The sequence below is a fragment of the Equus quagga genome, chromosome 8 (assembly GCF_021613505.1).
Source record: "Equus quagga isolate Etosha38 chromosome 8, UCLA_HA_Equagga_1.0, whole genome shotgun sequence".
Taxonomy (NCBI): Eukaryota; Metazoa; Chordata; class Mammalia; order Perissodactyla; family Equidae; genus Equus; species Equus quagga.
The window spans coordinates 124,763,144-124,788,766 of record NC_060274.1 but is presented as its reverse complement, the minus strand read 5'-3'; the positions used below and the strand labels follow the sequence as shown (position 1 = coordinate 124,788,766).

General features: G+C 41.5%; 1 protein-coding gene across 1 annotated transcript in view; it reads right to left on the bottom strand.

Moving 5' to 3' along the window:
- CNTNAP2 (contactin associated protein 2) overlaps nt 1–25,623 on the bottom strand; it is a 1,871,002-nt gene that overhangs the window by 171,998 nt on the left and 1,673,381 nt on the right. Inside the window, exon 18 of the mRNA XM_046668987.1 lies at nt 24,050–24,286. Coding sequence (XP_046524943.1) covers nt 24,050–24,286 — 237 coding nt within the window. The remainder of the gene's footprint in view (nt 1–24,049; nt 24,287–25,623) is intronic.

Genomic DNA, 25,623 nt, shown 5'->3' with positions numbered 1-25,623 from the left:
CCCCAATGAGACATGTTCTGTCCCTGGCAGTAGCTTAGATTGTGTGGGAGACTGGAATTGGCCATCCCAAGATATGTGTCTTTGGCATGAGGATTATTTTGGGCTGGTTACTTTAAAAAACTGCAGAGAGGAAAGAAACTCTGAAAAGTAGAATTTACTTACCCTTTGTTAAGAGACATTTACATTGTAAAGGAAGTCTCCATCTGTAAAGGTGTCTCCCTCTCTGTACCAGGAAGAAGCCAGATGACCTTATCTCTAGAAACTCTCATCACTGTGGAAGGCAAGGACTCAAGTCTGCATAATAACCTGACTCTTGGTTACTGTACTTATCTGGTGATCTCCCATAACTGACTCTCTCCACCCCCAACATCCTCCTTTGTCTTTAGCTGACGGTGGTGTTTAAAATGAGAACTTCTGCCATTTTGGCAAGTTGCTCAGTTTGCCTGAGCCTCTCCCATGTATACATAATATAAAGTTTTGTTTAATTTTCTCCTGTTATTCTATCTCATGTGAATTTAATTCGTTTTCTGGCCAGAAGGACCCAGAGCAGGTAGAGGAAATATCTTCCTCCCCTACAATTGTTTGCACTCCAATGCTTTGTTTTGCACACTGGCTCTTGTTTTGCTGTGAAAAATGCTAAAAAGAATGATTGACATTTTGGCTTTATTTCTGGGATTTAAAAGAATTGTTCTAGAGAGAATTGTTCTCGTTGGATGACTTTTTTTTTGGTATTGTTGCAGGCTTTTTAAAGGTTCTTTATTCTGTTTTTGTTTTAACATATAGTTTCAGGATTATGCAATATATCAAAGGTCTTGCATTGCAATGTTTTCAAGTAATCATCCATACGTAGATAAATAATCTTAAACAATTAGGGAATGATTCTAGGAAAACTGGCTTCTGGATCAAGAAATTTTGATAAACTTCAAAATAAAAACAGACCCAAATTACTTAAAAAAAAAAAATTTTTGGTCAGGGACACACATTTCCAGTGCTAGCTAGTACAAGTGAATGCTCTTTGAAGTGGATTTATGGTAAGTTTTTGGTGTAAGGGAAAAATTTTTCCTTTTATGCATATTTTATGATGCACATTAATTCAGTGGTACATGTACAAAATTTATGTGAATATATAAATGAAGGTATATAAATTGGGACTCATGCTCAACATATTTTTCTTTCAGGAACATGCAGTCAAGGAGTTAGGGACACACCATCTAGAAAGAGTCCCAGTTCCCTCGGGGCCCCTCTCTGTGTCCCTCCTCTGGGCCTGGAGCCTGGTGCAAGCTGTTAGAATTTCCTGGAAGGTCATCGATGTGTCTCTCTGTGTATTGCCTGCCCTCACAGTTCCAGTGGCCGTCCTCTGTCCTCTGCCTGAAAGAGAAGCCCATTACCTCCTGGAGAGGGTCACAGCTCAGCGGTTAAGGGGACAGGTGTTCCAGCTAAATTGTCCAAGGCCAAATCTTTGCTCTGCCACTTAGACGAATAACTTCAGAGAAGGTATTTACTTTCACTATGCATCAGTTTTCATGTTCATAAAATGGGTCTAGGAAAACTACCTTCCTCATTGGATTCTTCAGCAAATGAGTTAATTAATACGTGTAGAATGCTCAGGAAAGTGCCCCGCACGCAGTGAAATGTCATCATTGCTAGACTGATCCCAGCCGCTGGGAGCCAATCCCCATTCTGGTCCTCAGCAGCTTCCTCTCCCGGTTGCTGCAGCATAGCTACAAACTCCAGGCCCACTGCCGCCCATTCCAGTGAGCCCTGAGTTTGCAGAGCCAGCCCCCCTCCAAGTTCATCCCCATCCTGCTGCTGTGAGCTCTTCCCTGCCTGGCCACAACAGGAATCAGAAAATTCTAATTAGTGGTTGATTTATTTCATTTGGGATTAAGACATGAGTTTTTGAACTGTACTTTCAAAATAAAGTTTGCCTTGCTAGGTTCTGATATTCGAAACAATTTTAGGGAATTTCATTTATGATTGCTCCTTGGGATTAGTAGTCAATTGATCCTGAAATTGGTCAGCTCTGGGGAAAATTAATCTTATATGTGTGTGCAAATGGGAGGTTCTCCTAGAAGCTCGTTAAAAATGCTGTTTGTGCTTTGGCTTTGGATCAGTGTTTGCAAAGCTGAGAGTGGCCTGGTAAAACGATCAAGACAAGACTGATCAGATTTGACAGGCCAAACGTGGATGCGGGTATTTTTGGTAAGCATTTCTAAACTCCCATTGCCATCGGATGCATGTGTAAGATCGTGTGCTCTGAATCCTGAGCAGCCCCTCTTCTCTCTCCGTGGTCTTTGTTGTGGTTCAATTACTTGGGAAATTCTAGCGATTTCTCAGAAAAGAGTTGCTCGGGACACCAAGAAAACAGAGAAACAAAAGTGGTCTTCAGGGCCTGGAACGATTCTATGAGAGTCTCAATTCCAGGATATGTTAAATCCTGATTTGGATCATTTAATGACTATTACAGCTTTGGAGTTATTCCATCACTGAGTACTTCAGATTAAAAAAAATAGCATCAAAGCAAGAGGCAGGAAAAGTCTTTGCGATATTTCATCGCCCAAAGACACAAACTGACACCAGATCAAGTGTGTTGAAGTGGGATGCTCATCTAGGTTGGAAAGCTAGTTATAGTTTAGGTTGTGACTTTAGCGGTGCAGGGAAGGAAACTCTGAAAGGTCAGCTAAGGCTTCTATGGAAATAACTTTCACTATTTTCATTCTGCTCTTAAATTGGTTTCTTGCTCTTTTTTTTTTTCTCCTATTTTTTCCCTAGGAGTGGGAAGCCCACGTTAAAAACAAACATTTCCGGAACTAAGAAATTCAATTGAAGAGCCGGTTCTAGAAAATGCTCATTCATCAAATATTTAGTAACCACTCACTTTGAGCCAGGCACTGTGCTGGGGGTAGGGGATACGGGTATGAAAAAGTATCAGCTTCTATCTTTGAGGAATTCGCAATCAGACGCTGTGACAGATATCTCAGGGGGTGCAAACATAAGAAAGAGAAATGAAACCACGTCTATTTCAGGCACCCAGAAGAGGTGGTACCTGACTTCATCATTGTAGGAGGAGTCATCAGAGGCTCCCACCAATCAATTGGGTGCCTATTGAGTGAGTGCTCAGTGATTATTGAGTGATCATGTGCTCAGTGAGTCTATAAGACAGGGCTTCTGCTGTCCAGCACCCTATAAGATAATTGGAGAGACCAGACTGAAATACGAGAGACAAGATAAGATAACACAAGATGAGATAAGAGGTGATAAGATAGTTTGTTATTAAACGATAGGCACTTTTAGACATAGCACAGATCACTCAAGGCTGGAGTCATCTAAAAGGGCATCCTGAAAGAAGCTGCGCTGGAACAAAGCCTCTTGAGAGGAGGTTACTCTGGAGCAGGCGGAGGGAAATGGGGAGACTATTCCACATGGGGTGGGTGGGAACGAGAACTAGAGCTGGGAATGGGCAGTAATGGACTTGGAACAATGAGAGGGTCGACTGAGCTGAGATGGAGTATGTTTGTGATGAATAATAGGAAATAAGCTAGGGTCAACCCAACTGCATTGGAAGATACATCTTGGCTAAAGCAAGAGAGAAGGTTAGATGAGGAGCGCAGGCTAGATGAGAGAAAGCATTGAACAGCCAAGCTGAAGGACGGCACAGTAGACACACAAGCACAGCAGGAGGAGGTAGAAGACTCGAGTTTCGGTCTGGGCTCGGCCACCACCAACTCCAGGAAGCTTTTCAGGCCTCAAAGTCCTCATCAAGGCTGCATTATGATTTTTGTAGGCCCCTAGGCACATTTGTCTTGGGCCCTTTCCTCCCTAAAAAAAATTATGAAAAGTTGTATTTTACAACTGTGTTGTTACAAGGACAAATACATTACTTACATATTAAAATAAATTCTTTGATCTAAGAATTCATTTTTTTATATGATTTTTAAATAAATTAACATATTTTTGTGGGTCCCTAAGAGCATCGTGGGCCCTGCACCCACCCTAGCTAATGGCTAGCTTGGCCTGGTCCTCATCCGCCCCATGGGGAGGTGGAGTGCAGGTGGATTCTAACTCCTTTCCTCCTTTGGAAAGTGTGTGATTCACTTCCCAACCTCTCAGTCTGCATGGGATGGTTGGGCTGGTACTTTCAACAGCTTAATATTTGACCTGAAAACAATCATATGGGAAAAATATTCACAGAAAAAGGAAAGATAATGAATTTTGTTGTAATTTTCAAATACTAGGTGAAAATTCTCTTAACTAAAAAGCGTGTTCATCAAAAGAAAAAAAAGAAATTTCATTTTTTTAAAAGAACTAGATTGATTTTTTTGAAAGAAAGGTGTTCATTATAAAAAAACTCAGCACCAAAAGATGCAAATAACTTGGAATCTCCTATGCCACTTTCACAAGAAAAGAAAGAAAGTCATATTTCACAAAAAATAATAGGGTACAGAAACTGAAATGAGACTGAAGGAATTCCTGAACTTTGAGTAAACCATGGTTAAGAAAATATGTTTTCACTGCCTCCTCTCTCATTCTGATCCACCCTTCAAAGTATCTGGTATTCATGCTTTCTAATTTGTGGTTTGCGGTAACAGCTCTCTCCATGTTTCATTGAAGATAGATTTTTTTTTGTCTTTTATTTCATCTTTTTGATATCAGTGGCTTTGAGGGAGGGGAATAAAAATGTCTTTATTCCACTATTTTTTACTTTCACTTTTCAGCAATCATTTTTTTTAAGATTTTTTTTTTTCCTTTTTCTCTCAAAGCCCCCTGGTACATAGATGTGTGTCTTTAGTTGCGCGTCCTTCTAGTTGTGGCATGTGGGATGCCTCCTCCACATGGCCTGATGAGTGGTGCCATGTCTGCGCCCAGGACTCGAACTGGCGAAACCCTGGGCCGCTGCAGCAGAGCACGTGAACTTAACCACTCGGCCACGGGGCCAGCCCCTCAGCAATCATTTTAATGTGGTATTTAAGTTTGTTATTTTAAAGGATGTTATGACATACATAGTCTAAGAACTCAACTATTTCTTCAAAGCTTAAAACAGATAAAGGAAGTCCCCTACTCTACCTGCCCCCACTGCAACTCCCACTCCTCAGAAGCAATCTATTTTTTTCCTGACATTAACTCTCTGGGATTTCTAAGTAACAAGCTTGTATTGTTATTCTTGATTGTACATATTTTACAACACTTGCATTTGTATTCCAGCGTAATCTTCTGTTTCTTCACTTGCCTTGTTTTCTGCGAACCTATCACTAATTAATCCTCTATTTCTCAGTTGGAAGTATAACTATCCTCTCTGTAAACGTAAATAAACTCTTTCACATTTTTCTTGGAAACGTCACCCTGGCCTCTCCATCTTCCTTTTTCAATCTGAGTTAGTTGCTCTCTAGGCCTGCTGCATGGCTGTTGTCCCTTGAATCTTCTTTTACCATCATCCTGGAAACTTTCAGAATTTTCTGTTTATACCTAATCATCTGAAATTTCATAATGCTATGAATTCTTGTGGGTTTCCCCCTTCTTTCGCTTGTGTTGAGTCATGCCCTTCAGTTCATGGAAAGCTCATTTCAGTTCAATTGTGATGTCTTGATTCATTTATTTGATAATTTTCTTCATTCCTTTTTTCTGTGTTCTTGTTTTCTAGATCTTTTATCACTTATATTTGAAATTACTGGTTTCATCTTCTTTGTCATCTTTTCTCTCCTGTTTCCCATTTCTTTGTCTTTCTTTCTTTCTTTTTTTTTTGCAGAGAAATATCCGCCCTGAGCTAACATCTCCTCTTTTTTGCCAATCTTCTTCTTTTTTTTTTCTCCTCAAAGCCCCAGTGTATGATTGCATATGCTAGTTGTAAGTCCTTCTATTTCTTCTGTGTGAGCTGCCACCACAGCATGGCAGCTGACAGACAGGTGGTGTGGTTCCCCACTGGGAAACGAACCCGGGCCGTGGAAGCAGTGAGGGCCGAACTTTAACCACTAGGCCATCAGGGCTGGCTCTCATCTCTTTGTCTTTTTGTTCTATTATTTCTGCACAGTTTACTAGATTTTTACCTTCTAAGTCTTTTATTTTTTAGTTTCTGCTATCAGATTTTAATTTTCAAAACTGTTAACGTCTAAACTCTGAATTGCATGGGGAGAGGGCTTGATTCCCTTACTTTTTCAGGGATGCAGTATCTTCTTCTCTCTCCCTGATCTACTTTCCAGAGATGGCTGCCACAATAGCTCTCACTCCCCTCCCTTAGAATCTGGGCAGCCTTAGGACTTGCTTGAACCAATTGGATGTGGCAGAAATGATGGTGCATAACCTCCGTGGTGAAGTTACAGAAGGCAGTGTGACTCCTACCTGGGGACCTGGACCAATCACATTGGAACCATGATTAACCAGGAAAGCAGTTGCCTGCCCCGAGGCCACCTCGCTGGAAGAAGCCACACTAGCTCACATGGAGAGAGAACATGGAAGAGCCTTGAGTCGACCTGCGGGGATAGATAGCAGCCTGGCCAGCTCCCGGCTCCTCCAGGCCTGGCTGCCATCTGACTGCAATGCCCTCAGAGCCTCCAGGCCAGAGCTGTCCATGGAGCTCTCTGAGGTCCTGCTCCATAGAAACCATTCGAGATAATAAAACGTTTGCTGTTATTTTGAGCCACTAAGTTTTGGGAACAATTGTTATGTGATACTAGGAACTGGAACACAGAATATGAATGATAGTGCTTTGGTTTTTCAAAAAAGTTTGTTTTCTAAGTATTATCTTTGTTTGTCTGGTCTTTGTCACAATAAAGCCTTGAATCAAATGCCTGCTGATGCCTTGAGAGCGAGGCACTGCGTTGGCACCAAAAGCTTGTTAATGAGTGGGTTTCACAGTGGGGTGACAGGGCTGGTCCATCTGTATTGAGCAGCCTTCTCTCCAGGGATGTCCACTTTTCCCCACAAAGAATCCTGCACCCTTTCTCTCAAGGAATCTGCAGCCAGGACTCTGGAAATCTCAATGGGAAATTTCATTCAATTCCCTGATACCAGTGTGGCATCCCCACTGTCAGCCATGTGGCCTGTCCTGGAGCTCAGCCACTCCCGTCTTCTGCCTGATGTGGCATTGGGGCAGTTGCCCTGCTGCAGGGGGTGAGGAGAAGATTGGCTTCTCACATAAACTTAAGTTGATCCTCCGTTTCCAACTCCATCTTTCTGAGATGCCCGTGGCCTCCCATTTCTGAGCCTCCAGAGGGTCAGGGCCACAGGCCGGCTTGCTCGGGAGCCTCTCCCTCAACCAGCTTGGACTCCAGCTCTTCTCTGTCTACTTGTGATGGTCTGCCTCCATCTGCTGTCTGCCTTCCTAAATGTCGCTGTCTTCTTCTGCCCTCTGTTCAGGGTGACTTGTGTCCTGTTTTGTTTACTTTTAAATCCTTTTCCAGGGATTTTAGGGTGAAGCAAAAGCAAATAGGTATGATCAATCTGTCATGCTTAAATGGAACTGGAACCTCTAATGTCTTATTAAATGAATAGCTTAGTACATAAAAATGCTCAAAGAGAATAAATTGAAAATTCATAAAAGGTGGAATTCAAGTAATAAAGAAATTGCAAACAGTCCAATTTTACTGTGGTTTGATATAATAGGGCAAAGTTAAAGTGTCCAAATCTTTTCTTTATTAGCAAATAGGAAAATGAGGACGCTCAGAGAGTTAGAGCGCATCTAGGCATTTTAGTTTTGCTTTCAAAAGTCACACATGCTTCTTGTTAAAAAAAAAAAGGAACAAAATGACAGAATCGTCCTACTATCATTGCCTTCCCCACTCCCACCACACGACCTCAGGAGGCAACCTGTGCTAGTCTGTCAAATCTTAAAAAAAAAAGACTGGAAGGATTACAGGTATCTTTTGCTCTGAATACAATCCAATTCCACTGTTGCAAAGAACGCTGTCAGTGTGTGTGGTGTATAATAATACACACATGCATGCCTGGGTTTTTAACATAAACATAATTGCACTTTACATATTCTGCTTTTGTAAGCGTAATGATATACCATGGGTATTTTCTCATGTGAATAAACATATCTGTCTCACTCTTCCTAATGGTTATGTACTGCAATTAAGTAGTAATTCTTCTACTGATGGATATTTAGTTTTTTCCCTACATTTCATGATCACTCAAAAAATTGTGTGATTTTCTGAACATATTTTCCTATAATACTAGTATTTCTCTAGGACAGATTTCTTGAGTATAATTACTGGGTTAAGTAGAGTACACACAGGTTACGCTTTGATAATATCCAGCTGACCTCTAAAAGTTCATTTTCACACAGTCTCTTATGAACTTTGTTAGCGTCCCCATGCCCGTCCACCCCGGGACTTCGGCAAATGGGATTTTTGAACCCGGAAGGTGATTTCACCATCATAAATGTGACCCTGTGCAGGCTCTTGGCCGCCTTCCAGGGGGCCTTTCTCAGTGACACATCAATCTTGCCAGATCTGTCTTTTGAACTCTTTGTTCTCCAGTAATTAAAGAAGGGCAAATTAAATTATCAAGAACCATTGTTGGCTAATTATTTTCAGAACAATGAAAAAAAGCAAACCCTGCTGATAGCGTTCAAAGAACCCGGCCTCCTCACATCTTACATGGACACTGGCACTGAGTTTGGGAAACTAGACCGGCTCCACATATGAAAAGCCATAAACAGTTTACACTTTCTAACGCTACCTCTCCACATGCAGCAATCCATCCTAAGTAAGTAATGTAAAATACTGAAATGCCGTTTACAAAAGACATTTACTGCAGTATTACTGACAATAAAAAATTGGAAACAATTTCAAGAGCAGAAATAGAAACTGCCATTTTCTTATTGTGAAATACTTAGGTTAAATAAATTTTGGTAAATCTACTGGATGGAATATAAAGTAGTCTTTTTAAATGATGAGTATGAAGACCAAGTGTTTTCAAGGAAAAAGGTTTATGCTATATATGCTAATATTATGTACACAATAATACGCAGTAATTATAATAGTAAAAAGTGGTTTTAGGAACTCAGAATACATTTTGCTACAGTACAATATTCTAACATGGATCAACAACTAAAGATTATTTACTCTGTAATGTAACTAAATTATAGCACTGATACAATTAGCCTGAATTCTGGATCTTAGTAGCAAGGGAAAGTGCCAGAAGGAGCAAGGAGAAGTTTCCTCTCTTGTTGCCGGGGCTGGGCTGGCCTTGGGCAAGATCACAAAACAGAGGGCAGCTTTCACTGCCTCCTCCTTCCTACTGTGCCCCTTCCAGCCTTTTACGAAAGCTCCTCAACTCTCTTCCTCCCAGAAGTCACCTTAACCACCTCCTCAAAGCTTCCCCCGCCTTCCTCACCCCTAAATTGCACTGGCTCCATAGGGACTCGACCTCAATGACTCAATCCACATTCAGGTGTCTTGCTCTCCTTCCAGACTCACTCCTGCTAATTCAAATGGTGCTTTAATTAGGAGACTATTAGGCCACAGGAAAGAAAGTGAACAAGCCAGACAGTTCAAAGGAAATCATTTTGGGCGGAGAGTGACTAGTCTCCAAGTGTATTCCTTAAACTATTCCTGCTATTCCCCAATTTCTTCCTTCTGAACTCACAGATTCTCTACAAGTTAAATTTAAAAAATGTCAATGATTCCCTCCACAGTAATGGTAGTGAGCAACCTTTGTAGTGTGTGTGTGTGTGTTTGTGCACGCACACAGGGGTCGGGGTGGGGTCAGTGATAGGAAAGGGAGAAACTGGGCAGCGCAGCTATTTACTTACATGGTTTGTTCTGATAAAAGGGGATGCCCACTACTGTGGTCTGACTGTGTGTGTCCCCCCACAATTCACATGTTGGAATCCTGACGCCCAAAGTGATAGACAGTGTGAGAAGGTGGGGCCTTGGGGAGGTGGTTAGGTCATGAGGGTGGAGCTGTCAGGAAAGGGATTAGTGCCTTACAAAAGGGACCCCACAGAGCTCCCTAGCCCCTTCTGCCACGTGAAGATGCAATGAGAACTCTGTGGCCCAGAAGAGAACCCTCACCCAACAATGCTAGCACCCAATCTGGGACTTCCAGCCTCCAGAACTGTGAGAAACAAATTTCTGTTTTTTAACAGCCACCCCATCTGTGACATTTTGTTATAGCAGCCCAAAAGGACTAGGATACCTGCTCTGGATTCTATTATACTTGCGGCTATGATCTGGCTTGTGAATTCTTTTACTCTTGTCTACAGGATCAATACTTTATTTGCATCACAATTTTTACATTGTCCTTTGGTCAGAGGGAACAAAGCTCAGGCTGTGATCAGAGCATTGCTGGGGAGGGGCAATGAAGGTGCCTGGGCTGCACCAGGACCAAGAGCTCACAGCTGTAGACTGAATTCCTCTTCGTAACAACTGGGCAACAACATGAGGGGCCAGTTGTAGCTGAGCAAATGTGTCTGCCCTCCCATCTCCTTATAAAAACCAATCTAGAGGTTTACTTTGGTCGTTTCCATGTTCTGTTTGGACTTTTGAATTTCAGTCATCAGAGGCGCATTCCTTGCAGGGCTCTCTTGGGACTAGAACCCAGATATCGCAATCCTTCAGCGGCCTTCAATCAGCAATACAAAGCGTGCATTTCATCAATAAGAAAATGCACAGGGCATGACCTGTATTTACCCTGCAAATCACCTTTTTTGTTATAAAACAATTCCCTCAGTGGTCTGTGATGCCAGAAGAATTTATTGGGTCAGACGCTGCATGTCCTTTGTCTCATTCCTCACCTTACATATTTGGAGAGAAAGGTCTTCTCTACTATTAACACAAAATCATGGATGTTATGAGAGTGGTGCATTAAAAAATACAAAGAAGTAGCTCGTTATCCAAGCCTTTAGTTAGAAAGGTCCATTTCAACTGTGGCTCTGTTTTCCTGTGCCCTGTGTGTATGTGTCTTAAGTGTGTGTGTGTGTGCCTGTAAGTGTGTAGGTGTGTGTTTCCTCAATCAGCCACGCAGAGAGAACGTCAGGAAGGAAGGCAAAGAAAGAAGGGAAAATTATTCAGAACTTTTGAGACTTAGGCTCAGCCATCACGGTGGCATGATACAGAAAGAGGGACACATTGAGCAGAATGTATTAACTACTGCCCATGGAATCCCTAACTCGCCATTATGCACAGGACAGCTACCAAGGGAAGTATGTCTTGCCGAGGTGATGAAGTATTCAAGGGCACTGTGGATGCTGGGGAACAGACCTGCCTGCAGGGGAGCTGAAAATGTGAGAAATTTACAAGCAAAACACTGAACAATTCATTAGATTGGTTCCTTTTAGATTCATGAAAGAAAAGAAGTTTATAGAGTTTCAGCTGAAATCATGAAGTTAATATGTGGGGAAAGAGAAAGAGTGTTACTTTTGTAAACTTCACATTATTTAGAGTTCTGATTATTTCAAAACCTTCTGGGGTGTTGGGAAAGCAGTAACTGCAAATTGAGCCAGCGGCCATGTGTCATCCTTGTCCCCTGAGCATATTAAGGCGTCGGTAAAGGAAGGAGAAGAGTATGGAATTTATCAGCTGTTAGGTACTTCTTCTGTGTCAGGATTTAGGTTGGGTGCTTTTACTTGTCCCCTTGGAGTTGGGAATTTTGAAGGTGCATGGGTGTTCCCGAGTTCTTAAAGGCACAGGGATTTGAACTCAGAGCTTTACATCCACTGTTTCTTCTTGAAGACATTGTCTATGTTTAATGGAGATGATGGTGCACGGTAAGAGAAATAGTCTAGTTGTCAGAAACGTCCACACACGGAGTGAGCTGCCTCACATGGTGCTGAGTCCTCTGTCAAGAACAGAGTGGATCCCGTCCAGGGAGCGTGTTACAAAGAGGACCGCATGCTGCTGTGTCACGTGGAGAAAACAGCAGGCTTGAAGTCAGGGCCCTAGGGTTCCAATCCTAACCTGTCACTCACTAGCCATGTGACTTTGGATAATAAACCTAACCTCGAGAAGTCTCAGCTTCTTCATTGTCAAAAATAGGAGTACTAATCCTTGCATCTCAAAATTGCTGTGATAAGATATGGGAACACACAGTTCAGTGCCCACATAAACGGAGGTATTCAATAAGATGTCAGTGAAATATAAAAGAATGCAGTGTCCTTTTCAACCATGAGATACTTTGATTTTGTGACAGGAGCTTCACAAACTCAACAATTTAAGAGTAATCGAAGAAGCATCTCAATAAGTAACTCGACGTTTGAATGTTAGCACAAAAGCTGAAAGTCTGAATAATGACAAATTCAATATATATATTCTAAGCTTTTTGAAATAGTCTTTGACATTTTTAAAGAAGTCATGAAGTGTTGCAATAACCACATGTGGCTTATAATTCAGTAGGATACTGTACAAAGTCACATGAGATAACATTTTTGCTTATTTAATGGGGGGGGCCTATAAACTTGTTTGAAATTTATAACTTGGTCTAGTGTTTCAACTTGATTTACCTCACTTGATTTATACTTTTAACAGAGTTAACAAGATTCATTTATTAAGGGACTATAAAAGCCAACAAGCCAAAATAGCCTATTTAAATGGGATTTAAATAAGATGACTTCAATTGTGAAGTTTTAGAAAGCATTTCACTTATAACCTTATTAATCTCTGATTCTGGAAACTAAGAAGTGACTGTCAATGGACTTGTACAAATATTTGGGTTATATTTGGATTAAACATGAGAAAGACCTGAACTCATTAATCTGAACTGGAGTTGTCATCCTTAATAAGGAGGCAGAGAGACTGTTAATCACTTGGGATAAGGGGAAAATTTTAGATGAGCTTCCTAGAATATAGCAGTCACCTCTTATTTTTTGAAACTCTGTAAGTATTCAAGGAACCAATGTTACTTTCTAAAGACCTCAATAATAACCCCAGGAGGATGCTTCAGAACCCATTTTTATTTAATCTCAAGTATGCTTGCTGCTTTAATGATGTTCCAGGCCAAATGATTCATGACAATGCCATGATATAGATAGGAATTTAATCAGGGTCACGGTATTCCAGTGTTGGACTGACTGTGAATGCAGCACTGCTGGCTATGGAATAGTGTAACCCTGACGTCTAAGTCTTGCTGAACTTTGTAACCTTCGGGCTTCCAGACAACGCATGTCACTGCCACACAGAGACATGGGCAAGCACTAATGTAAATAGGTGGAAGGTACAGCTGTCTTCTGTCAGTTATGGCAACAACACCAATGTGGACAGAAAAGCTCCCTGCAGGGTTTCCTGGTGGCTTTTGAATGGCACCATGTCATATTTTGCAGGCCTCTCCCTAAAGAGACTCTCAACGCCAGGATCCCTGATTTAGTGATTAATAGCCTTAGGAATTTGCATTTTCATAATATTAATGCTTTTGCAAGCACTTTCACACACATCAGTTCATTTGATCCTGACAGTCCTGTGAATAATAGATTTTATATAATTAATGTAATTTATAAAGGAACAGTGCCAAGAAAGTTGTATGAATGTCCATTTTTGTTTCAATAATATTGAAATTAGAATTCAAGGTAGTCTTGCTCCACCGTTCTAAATAATATTGGCTTTCCCTCTTTAACTGGGAGAAACTTAGAAAGCACAGTACAGATTCCTTTTTTTTTTTTTTTTAAAACAAAGTTAGTTTAGAATAATGTTTGCTGTGTTGCTGGGCATAGGGATAAGGCGGAAAGCAACAGAAGATTTGAAAGGATATTTTGGTGCCATCAGGGTTGCAGAGAGAATGATTCCCACGGGGGGTTGAATTGGGGACCCTTCTTTAAGCTATACTTGACCCAGATCCCTGGGGAGTAACACAGTATGTAAAATTGGCCGCTGGAGTGGTAAATGGTAAGTCATCTGTACAAGCCTAAAGGAAACAAGTTTGCAATAATCCAATCTGAACATTAAAGCAAAATTTGGTGATGTCAAAGTTAATAAAGAGTTCTTAGAAGACCTCCTGTAATAAAAAAGCAGGAATAAACTATTATTTAGGTATCAAATTGTTGAGCTGTCTTTGAAGTGGTATCTTTGTAGAAATACAAAGAGAGAGAGTGTACCATTGTTCTCAGGAAGTAGGGGTGAGGGAAGAAGCTGGGAAGTTCAGAAAATTTTAGAAAATTCCCTATAGTTTTTTTAAAGACATTTTTTCTAGAGCAGTTGTAGGTTCACAGCAAGATTGAGAGGAAGACACAGAGAGTTCCCATACGCCCCCTGCTCCCACACACACACAGCCTCCCCCTTAACAACATCCCCCACCACATGCACGTTTGTTACAATTGATGAACCTGCATTGACATGTAATAACTACCCAGAGACCATAGTTGACATTAGGGTTCACTCTTGGTGTTGTACATTCTCTGGTTTTGAGCAAATGTATAATGACATGTATCCATCATCATAATATCATACAGAATAGTTTCACTGCCCTAAAAATCCTCTGTGTTCTGTCTATTCATTCCCCTTTCGCTCCACCCTCAACCCCGGCAACCACTGATATTTTTACTGCCTCCATAGTTTGCCTTTTCCAAAATGCCATATAGTTGGAATCATACAGTATGTAGCCTTTTCAGATTGGCTTCTTTCACTTCGTAATATGCATTGAAGTTTCCTCCATGTCTTTTTATGGCTTAATAGCTCATTTCTTTTTAAGGTTGAAAAATATCCCTTTGCCTGGATGTATAACAGTTTATTTATCCATTCACCTACTGAAGGCCATCTTGGTTGCTTCCAAGTTTTGGCAATTATGAATAAAGCTGCTATAAAGATCCATATGTAGGTTTTTGTATGGACATAAGTGTTCAGCTCTTGTAGGTAAATATCAAGCAGCATGATTGCTGGATCTCATGGTAAGAGTAGGTTCAGCTTTGTAAGAAACCAGCAAACTGTCTTCCAGGGTGGCTGTACCATTTGCATTCCTACTAGCAATGGAGGAGAGTTCCTGTTGCTCCACATCCTCACCAGCATCTGGTGGTGTCAGCGGTTCATATTTTGGCCATTCTCATAGTGTGTGGTGGTATCTCATTGTTGTCTTACTCGGATTTCCTTGATGGCATGATGTGGAGCGTCTTTTCACATGCTTATTTGCCATTTGTATAACTTCTTTGGTGACATATTTGTTAAGTCCATTTTTTAAGTTCCCTCTTCTTTTCGTGTTAGAAACTAAAGAAAGCAAAGCTTTACAAAATATTATTGGGGGGCATAAGTTGAAAAAGAGTTACGTTGATGTAAATTCTAAAACATTTTGTCCACTCAATTTTCCAAAGCAATCTAATTTTGTAATAAGAAAAGCAAATAAGTATTTCTTGTAAATGTCAATTATATTATTTCAGGGACAAATGACTTTTTTTTAATTGGAATGTTTTAAAACTTTGTCTCTAGGTTTTAATAAGATATCCTAAGTGGTTTTCATTTTTGATATGCCTGAGGTTCTTAGTGATTCTTGAATCTTTAGACTTGAGATTCATTCACAACAATTTTTTTTTTTTTTATGAGGCAGATTGGCCCTGAGCAAACATCTGTGCCAATCTTCCTCTATTTTATGTGGGACCCCAACACAGCTTGGCTTGACCAGTGGTGCTAGGTCTGCGCCTGGGATCCAAACCTGGGAACTTGGGGCCACCGAAGTGGAGCACGGGAGCTTAACCACTACACCACTGGGCCGGCCCCCCGACAAACGTTTTTTAAAGAGTCTTCTCCCTTAATCAAAGTCCTGTCCCCAGAATTAGATGTAACCCACCACTACCAGCCATGCTACCCTTGGAAGGGACTTTAAAAGTGGCTTTCCCATTAGAACTTTAGAGTGGGTTGGTTCCATATGGAGGTTTCCCTCAGCGCGTTGCCTTGCTCTCCCTTTGAACTGCGCTCGAGTCTATCGCCTCCACTCATTCCAAGTCTGGTCTTGTTCACCTTGGCCTTCCATACTGTCAATCCACTGCTCCCCATAGTAGGCTTTCAGTAAGTGTGCCCATATTCCATTAAACTTGTGCCCAGTGTGTATGAAGAAATTAAATTATTATTAATAATCAAACTACTTTATCTTGCCTCACTGATACAGAACATAGATAGATACATTAAATTTTACTGCCAGTGGTCCAATTTAATTGAGAATCTTTGCTTTATAGAACTTGAACAGTTCAGAAGCCACCTTATAGTTAGTAAACTCGTCACTGGGAAGAGGCAGCTAGAGCATATGGTCAGCCTGAGCTAAACATTTCACTATGTCATGTGCCCAGCCCCCGTGAGAACATGGGCATAATACATTTAAAATGCTAAGCAAGGGATGGCTCAGAAAGCACAAGTGGCCCTAATAATTTCCATTTCCTCAGGGTTTGGTCTTAACTGAAGAAAAAAAGTAAAATACCCATTTATGTAAATCAACCATGATTACAATCAATTGCAATTGATAGAGGTAAGAATATGTGAATGAGTTCAAAGCCAGGTTGATGTATAAGACTGCGATGCTATCAGACGAAAAACATTTGAGAGGTCAGCTCAAACCCCTTGGGCTTGATCATTTGAGAAAGCAAATTTCCTCTAGCCAAGGGATGCCTAGGATGAGCCCAATTGCTAAGGTCAGGGCTGCCTGTTGGAAACGATGAGCACACAAAAAGGCTGTGGAGAGGAGAAATGGCATGTCGGAGGCAGGTCTTTATGCCCCATGGGCGTGAGGAAGTGCTCAAGGACAGTGTGGATATTGTGAATGGACCTGCTTGTGGGGAGCCAAAAAGGTGAGTAATTTAGAAGCAAAACCTTCTGGACAATTTATTACACTGGTTCCTTTTAGGTTCATGAAAGAAATGTATAGAGTTTCAACTGAAATCATGGAGCTAATACGTAGGAAACGATAAAGACTGTTATTTTTGTAAACTTCACACTATTTAAAGTTCTGATTATTGCTGAAGAACGGGGAATAAAAACATGCAACAATGCACACAGGAAAGAAAGCCGGTTATATGCATAAAGTTCTCAAACCTGGTGGGTATTGGAAAATAGCACAAACTTGAAAAAATGTTATTTATTTTATACCCAAAGCAAAAGACAAAGCAAAAGAAACTGTCCCCTATGACATTTAGTGTTTTAGAAAGGGCTCGCTCTTACCCACTGAGTTTTAAAATCCCTTCCTCTAGGAAAGTTAATTGACCAGGTTTTCCTTTACACTTGGGACCCCGCAGAAAACCCCAGGCCAGGCAGCAATATTATTTACTAACATGAAATTCTATAATGAAATCACTTCAACTCGTCAGCTATCTCTGCAGCTTTGACCTTTTGGAATTAAGTTAAAAGTACTTCCTTTCATCCATAAGTACTTATGGGCTTTTGTCCAGAAGTATTTTGCTTACTTTTCTCTGCTCTTTTTTCTTTTTAAACGTTTAAGCAGATTATCTTCATATGTTTCCACGATCTTTTTAAGTTGTATCCTAAGGTCTGAAGATTTAAGAAATGTATTAGCAGAGAAGGGATGTTTTCCTTTCTTAAATAATACTCTAAGAGGAAAAGGGAAAAGAATTCTGTTCTTATTCCTTCAGGCCTCCATCAAAACCTTTAAAGTCTCCTGTTCCAATTGGAAATGAAAAAGAAGGACATGAAAAGCCTCTCTTCTTGCTGGTGTGAAACTCTTCTCCAAGCTGGGATTAAGACTGGGTAGGCAGACCTAAGGAAAAATGGCCACCGTTGCCAACAGCTTAACTAGTTTCATATGGTGATGAGATTCTGAGATGCTTAACTCCAATATTTCTCTTTTTCTCCCTCACTTTTTTATAATAATTTTTATTGATTGATTTTCCCTAAAAGGCTTCAAATCCGCTCTAAATGAGTAGCCCGTCGATTTACTCTGCTCCCTGAGCTGTGCCTGGAGTCATAGGGAAGGAGAATTTGTGCAATCCTCAAAGCTCTTTGGGCAAACCCACCTCCTCTCGCCCCCCATGAAACAATCCTCCAGGAGGCAACAAGGGAAATCCCCTCTCCCTTAGAGGTTTAACTTGGACTTTAGATTGAGGTCTCCTTCCAGCAAAATGGAGTCCTGAACTCCTTCAGTGCCTCCCTGTCTCCTGGTGGCCTTTGTATTAGGAATGGACACAGCAACAGCTAAGGTGACCCAAGTTGGCTCTTGACAGGGATGGACACTTTGCCTCAGGAATTGCACTACCGGGCAGGACCCCTGGGATTCAGTAATTGTTGTCTCCAATGACATCTTCCAGGATCTCTGCAGATTCCTCAGTCCATCAGGGTCTGGGGGTTGAAGACTACGTGTTCACCTTCAGAATACTATGACTGTGACCATAATTAAGTGGAGTTGACATTTTATGATACTGCCATTGCTCCTGAAGTAGCAGAGTAGCAATCCAGCACTCAGAAGTAACTGAGACATGTCAGTTAGGCATCCGACATCTAAGGCTTTTTTGGAAGGATTAAAGAATGACATGATTAAAACTGAAAACAAAAACACAAACAAAACAGGGAAGGGGCGCTGAGAATGAACAGTGACACCTACTGTTTGGTTGATGTGTGCCAGTTTCTCTATTTGGAAATCTGTTCACATTATTCTGGGTGATCCTCACAGTGGAATTAAGAAGTAGGTATTAGGTATTTCTGAGGATGAGGCTCAGTGCAGTTACACACTTTGCTCAAGCTTATACAACTCGAAGTGAGGATGCCGGATTCAAATCTACATCTAATTTCATCATCTGTTTTCTATGTAGGGATTTGAGATGGCTGGAAACAGTTTCTTCTACCATATGAATAATACAGATCATAAAGTGTCAGTCAATGTCATGATCCTCATAGGGAGAGAGGAGACTCAGCTGGACCACAGTGAGGGTGGTGTGTATTTACGTGACTATAGATGATGGTAACACTGCAATTATGGAACCATCCGTCTGTCACTCTTAGTCACTCTGCAGTCTTGTAACCTTGGTCCTTTTAATTTTGGCCTTTATCTGAGTGACAGACAAATGAATGTTTCAAAAGAGAACAGAACTCCCTAAACTCAGAAAATGGTTTCAGAGTATTTAAAGATATGTATTTTTCAGTTGCAGTTCTGGTTTGGCAGATGAACATGAAAATTTTTATATGAAAAAAAAGTGCAGACAAGTGACTGAGGGGATATTTTTGTGCCTCTTGATGATAAGTTCTTGCTAAACTTGGCTCAGTGAAGGGATCATAATGAAGAACTGTTTTCAGCAGCCTAGGTGACAACTAATTCACATCCACTGCTTTCATATATTCTAGATTTTCCTGATTTTGTATCTATAAACCACTGAAATGTTTTGAAAATTTTAGTAGAGTCAGATTCAGCTACATATTGAAGGATTTCAGGCATATTAGGTGTTCACTAAATGTTTGTTAAATAAATGAATTGGTAAATGAATACAGCTTACACCTAAAAGTGGCCAAAAAAAGAGAGAGTCTCTGTTCAGATCTTGTATCTTATTTTTTTATGATAAATTCTGCATCCAATAAAATTCTCATTTTTTTACTGAATCACAATAACTAAAAAACTTTAAGACTAGGGGTTCTGGTTTTTTGTTTCATATCAACCTGCATGAAGGCACCCCCTTGATGAGAAGCAGTAACACACAGTGGCGAGAGCTCATCTGAATCGAACTGCCTGCATATAAATCCCGGGCCTGCTGCCCGCTGGTGTGTGAGCCTTGGGCAAGTTACTACACCCATCTGTGCCTCAATTTGCTTCTCTGTAAAACAGGGATAATAATAATAGTAGCTACCTCATAGAGTTGTTGTGAGTGTGAAGTGATGTGAACACAATTAGAGAGCTTAGCACACTGGCACATCCTAAATTCCCAATAAATGTCAGCTGTTTCCATTGTTTAAGTGCAGGGATTAAGAAGCAGTGCAGATTTTATTAACACTTGTCTTAGTTTCCTAGGGCTGCCTTTTTACAAAGCACCACAAACCGGGTGTCTTAACACAACAGAAATTCCTTCTCTCACAGTCATGGTGGCTGGAGGTAAAAAATCAAGGTGTTACCATGGCTCGAGGGAGGGTCCTTCCTGCCTCCTTCAGCTTCTGGTGGTCTCAGGTGTTCCTTGGCTTGTGGCAGCATCACTCCGATCTCTGCCTCTGTCTGCACACAGTTTTCTTCTCCGTGTGTCTCTCTGTGTCCTCTCCTCTTCTTATAGGGATGCTGTCATTGGATTTAGGGCCCACCCTAATCTGGTATGACCTTGCCTTAACTTAATTACATCTGCAAAGACCTACTGCCAAACAGGGTCACATTCTGAGGTTCCATGTGGACATGATTTGGGAGAGAAGGACCCTATTCAACCCACTATAGCATTCAGTTACAAAATTAAACACAGCAATTGCTGTGGCCACTAGAGGTCTGTTATTTCCCCTCTGGCTTGAAAACATAGAGAAGACACAGAGAGAGTTTTCTTCTAATTATGTTGCTAATTTCTGGTTAGAAATCAAAATGAGGTTGATATAAAATTCTCCAGTGTTTTGGGGTTTACTATCTAAGAAGAAGTAGGTCTAATTAGAGAAAACTACCTTTGGCATGGCCAAGAAACCATCCATTTGTCCCCAGTGGAGGTCCCACTGATCCTGGGGATGACAGACTCATAGCTAAGCCTGCATTGTAGGCAGGGTGCTGCCCCACTCGTGGAGGCATCCACAGCCTCAGCCAATGGCTGCCAAGGAATTCTGCCATGGAAAGGAGCCGTCTCAGCTGACTTAAATGGCTCCTGGCTGGTGGACGTTCTGAAAAGATGAGATGCTGTAGACAGATGAGGTGATTGGCTATATGGTCCAGTTATAGGGTTTCTAGGATGCATGCTTTCATGCTCTCTTCAAATCAAGAACTTCTCCCCTGCTAGCAGTCCTATTTAATACCCAAGTAGCCCTGGGAGAGCTAACACCATGATGGTGATCAAATCTTTATGGCTTCATTTGAAAAAAGGCCCTGGGAGTAGTTTCTGAGAAGAGATAAGAGGAGGACAGAAAGGACTTTCTTGTACATGTGTATTTTGCTGGTCGGGCATGGTGACTGTAAGTGCATCATCCACAAAGCAAAAGAGGATCATCAGGAGGGACCTGCTCGAATCCAGCCCTGTCTTCCTGAGCTTAATGAAGTGGCAGCACGGGGTAATTTGATTTACAAATTCAATCATATATTCAATCAGAAGAAAGAGAAATGGGGAAAGTAGGTAGGGAATGATGAAAGATAGAGGCAGGGACAGAGATCAATGTAGAGATAAAGAGTGTGCTCCTGGGGGAGGGAGAATGAAAGGGAGAGAGGGAAGAAGGGAGGGAGAGAGAAAGGGGGAGGAGAGGGAGGGAGAGGAGAAACAGGAGAGGTGTCAATAGGGTGGGCCATTAGCCATCATTCCCCCGATGGATGACCTGATACCGCAAGGGGAGAGACCCGGCTGATCTGCCCCTTGGGCTGTTGGTCCTGTGCCTGTCCCACTGTGAGCCTCTCACACGGCTGAGTGTTACACGAGGGTCTCAAGGTTTTATTTTCATATGGCTTGGCCCCAACAAGGCAATCCTCCGTCTCCTGAAGGATGATCGCTTCGGAGGCTTGTGAAAAAATGGGATCTGTTAAATGTAGCGAGGGATGGATTTTTCAAGGGTAATTTAATTATATGCAATTTTCACCTGAGATGCTACTCCATTCCAGATCATATGATTACGAGGTATAATGATCTCTGGTTAATAATTAGATATTTTCTAACCAGAGACAGTTGACCCTCAAATCCCTGCAGTAAGAACTCTGCCTCGTAGGACTACTCTTCCCAAAGAGGAACAAAGGAGGAAGTTAGAGGTAATCCATCATTGCGTAAAGATTCGAAAATGTAGCAAAAAAGAAATGAAACGAAATACTGGTGTTTTCACCCTTCCCTAAAAATAATGACAGTTAATATTTTGGTGTGTCTTCACACAGTTTACTTTGTGTGTGTGTGTTTGATTTTATACAAACAAATCAGGCTGTGCCTGGTATATTGGGACGTGCTTTATTCACTTAGCGAAACAGTGACCGGTTTTCCACACCCACAAGCACAGACCTACAACATCAAAAGAAGGCCCACGAAGCACTTCCATGAGCTCATTCTGTGGCGGCTGCTCCTTCTAGAGGCGGAGCTGTTGGGCTGCAGCCCATCTGAGGGTGTGGTCACAGGTGCTGAGCTCCCTGGGAGGTGGGAGCCACGGCAGAGGGGGCTCCTGGCGGGAGGCCTCAGAGGGCAGATCCCCCAGCCCATCAATGAGCTTGCAGAGGAAGCCTTCCTGGATGGCTGCAGGCTTCTACTCAACCAGCACCACCGTCATTTTCCCCAAGTCAAGAAGATACTTGTCTCGACTCAGAAGAAGGCCTACAAATACTTTCCAAACACATTTTGCAGTTTTTAATTTGAGATTTTTTGGCTAAAGCTACTAATTGAGTGAAATGTAAACTCACCCTGCTAAACAGATATTAAGAGACTATTTAGGTGTCTTGTGTGTCAACCCTTAGAAGTAATGTCAGAGGGAATGCACGGGCTTTGTGTCACTTTCTCTCTCACACTGGCAAAGCTGAAGGGTATGTACCCTGCCTTTCTGTTCATGATGATTGCCTAGTAACTCCCCGGGGTTTGGTATGAGCCACTGTGTTTAACCTAACTCTCCAAAAATAAGGGGAGTGTGCTTTTCTTTAAATTGGCACTTATGTAGTGGGATCTCTCGAGCGTTAGTGCTTACGTGATGGCATTCAGACATCACTTTGGCAACAGAGTGACTGTGTTAAATTAGCATCAAGTACAATGAATGGTAATTGCAAGACTGCCATTTCTACAAGTGCAAAATTAATGTGCTCTGCTAACCCATCCCATTGTGTGCCACGGGAAAACCGTGGAACCACGCTGTTCTGAGCAGACAAACGCACTGTAACAGCACTGTTAATGTGCTATGGTATTATTCAGCAATAGTGTTCCTTTCCACCTTTGTTGTTGTCTCATGCTCATTCTTCAAACCCTGCCCAACCTAATTTGTATTCTCATATTATAGCACTGCCAGACAGTAGCCTGGATGTACAGAGAATGTTATGAAACAATTCCTCCTTCTGTGTGGCATCTTGTGTGAATAATGCCAGCATAAACAACTCTCCATGTATTCATGAGAGTATGAATAGGCTACTTATGTAAAGCCTCTTATTAAAAGATGCACCAACCGTTTACAGAAAACTTTACCCAAATGCTATACATTCATTTAGAAAGAGCAGAGTGATTCACATGCATTTCAATTGTAGCTTAGGAAAAGTGCCAGCTCTGCCTCTCTCCATCCCTCTTGTTTACATATGGGAAATGAAGCCACAGACCAGTTGAGTGAATTTCTTCCGGTCATGCAGGATCGCAGGGTATATGCGGAATGACAACATGCATGTGCATTGGGCTCTTGCAGTCTGCTCATTGGCTCTGCAGAATTTATTAGGGTCAAAGGACTCATTCAAGACTGAAATACCACAGTAATAACAGATGCTTTAGGCTGACTGGTTAGATGTGGTATCTCAGGATTCCTGCCATCTAGCTGAGGCTGAGAACCACTCACAGCGCATCCTTTGTAAGAGTAATAATAATGATAATGATAATGACAATAACTGGCTCAAGAGCCTTTCTTGTGAGTCCAGCTTGAATCCAGTCTCTTAGCAGCAAGTGGGGTGGGGTGGGGTGGGCATCAAGACCCTGGGCTGCATTGACTGATCCACTGCAGCAATCCGTCAGTCAAGAGAGTACCCTGACCCCCTCAGACTTCCTGAGTGAGAGGTCAGGCCTGGGTCCCCTTTCACAGTCCGCTTACTTTGTCACTCACCGTGAAGGTGTGATGTGGTTATTTGTTTTGTAATTTTCCAGTCAGTGCATACTTTGCTGGAATTTGGGGGAAATTCTGTGCCTTCAAAGCTTCTCTCATCTTAAAAAGCAACAAGGATTAGGGAATGGTTTGGGAGACTTCCTACCGAAGGTAGGAGAAGAATTTTGAACAACTTATCGTCAGAATAAAGTACATTTGCGTACTGCTGAAAAATCATTAAATAGATGATTTGGGCTTAAAAACATGTGCAAAAATGGCTCTGGAAACTGGTGCTGCCTTACCTTTGTTGCAAAAAGTTCCGTCATATGCCGTATTGGAGCAATCACAGGAATAACCATGGTATTTCTCTATGCATTTGCCTCCATTCTCACAGTTGGTCCCATAGCTGGTGCAGTGGCCTGAGCATCCGGATTTGAACCCGGTTGTGACCTTTGCTCTTTCCTCCAGGTCCAGTGTCACTCCATTCATCCTCAGGGAGCGGATGCAGCCCAGGAAGCCCTGCTGGCCTCCGGCACCACCTGGGAAGGACAGAAGGCATGGAGCTCAGATGGAATAACCTCTGCTTTGGCTTCTGTGCCCTTTCATCATACATTGAAAAACTGTGGTAGGAGGTGAGCCTGCTCAGTGCAGCCAGATTCTCACTTTCAAGTTGGTCCTGCCTAGTAGAAAAACTTGAAGCTTTTCCCCCTTGGCTATAATGCCTAATTAAAAGAGGCTGTCTTCTGAGAAGCAATAAACTTCCTACAGAAATAAAATGTTTGAAGATACACAAAAATTATATAAGCCGTTTTAGAAGTCTAATCTAGTTTCCTATAGAAAAGAAGTTTATAGAAATCTCTAGGTGCTTTGTTCTTTAATCTCACGGCATTTAGTTCCATAGCATTATCTATTGAAAGAAATAGAAAAAGGCAGAGAGACATGAATATATTAGCATAGTTAACAAGTCAATTAGTCAGAAGGCATAAATCCATTTGAAATGTGATTCTAAGTCCTGGTTCTCGTCTCAGGAAACACTTTGCTTTGAAGTTCACGTTAAGGGTTCCCAGGGCTTCTCGTCTGGGATGGTTGGAATGGGAATTGATAATTTTACTCACAAGTCAGCCACGCCACATTTATTCCCATTCAGGTTAGACTTCACTGCTTCTGCCTAAATGACCTTGCAAGACAGATAGCGTGAAGATCAAGTTCACTGTGATTTTGGGAGTAAGTTACAGAGTTTGATGGAGATTCATGAGCACGGACATATGAAAATCTTCCTAACTAATTTCATAGAAGGATTCATTGGAGCATTATATCACAAATGGACTTAATTGTGTCTGTCATAACCTTAGCTGTGATTTTTTTTAAGCAGCTGGTACAAAAGGAGGAACTCAAGTTTATGTACATGTCTGTATCTTAGAGGAGCAACTTCTCTGGAAATTAAATAAACTGAATAGTAGTTAAAATTATTAAAAGAATTATCTGATGGGGAATTAGAAAAAAAGATATTGTTAATAAAATAAAAGTTACTCTTTTTTCTTGAGGCATCTGTGGTAGGTGCTTGACTAAGCAACTTACAATTTATTCACCTGATTCTCACAACGCCCTGGCAAGGGAGGTATTATTATCATTATGCCCATTGTACTGATGAGGAAACTGAGGCTTAGAGAGGTTCAGAAGTTTACTCAAGGACTCAGCTCAGGAGTGGCCAAGTTGTGTCAGATTTGTCTTATTCTCAAGCCCATGGTCTTAAACTCTGTTGTGTGTTGACCATCTAACAGAAGAAAAACTTCAGGGTCAGGGGCCCACAGATGTACATGTCTGAGATTTAGGTTTGGAGTCTTTAAAAATGGAGTGGTCTGTAGGCTTGTCGGAG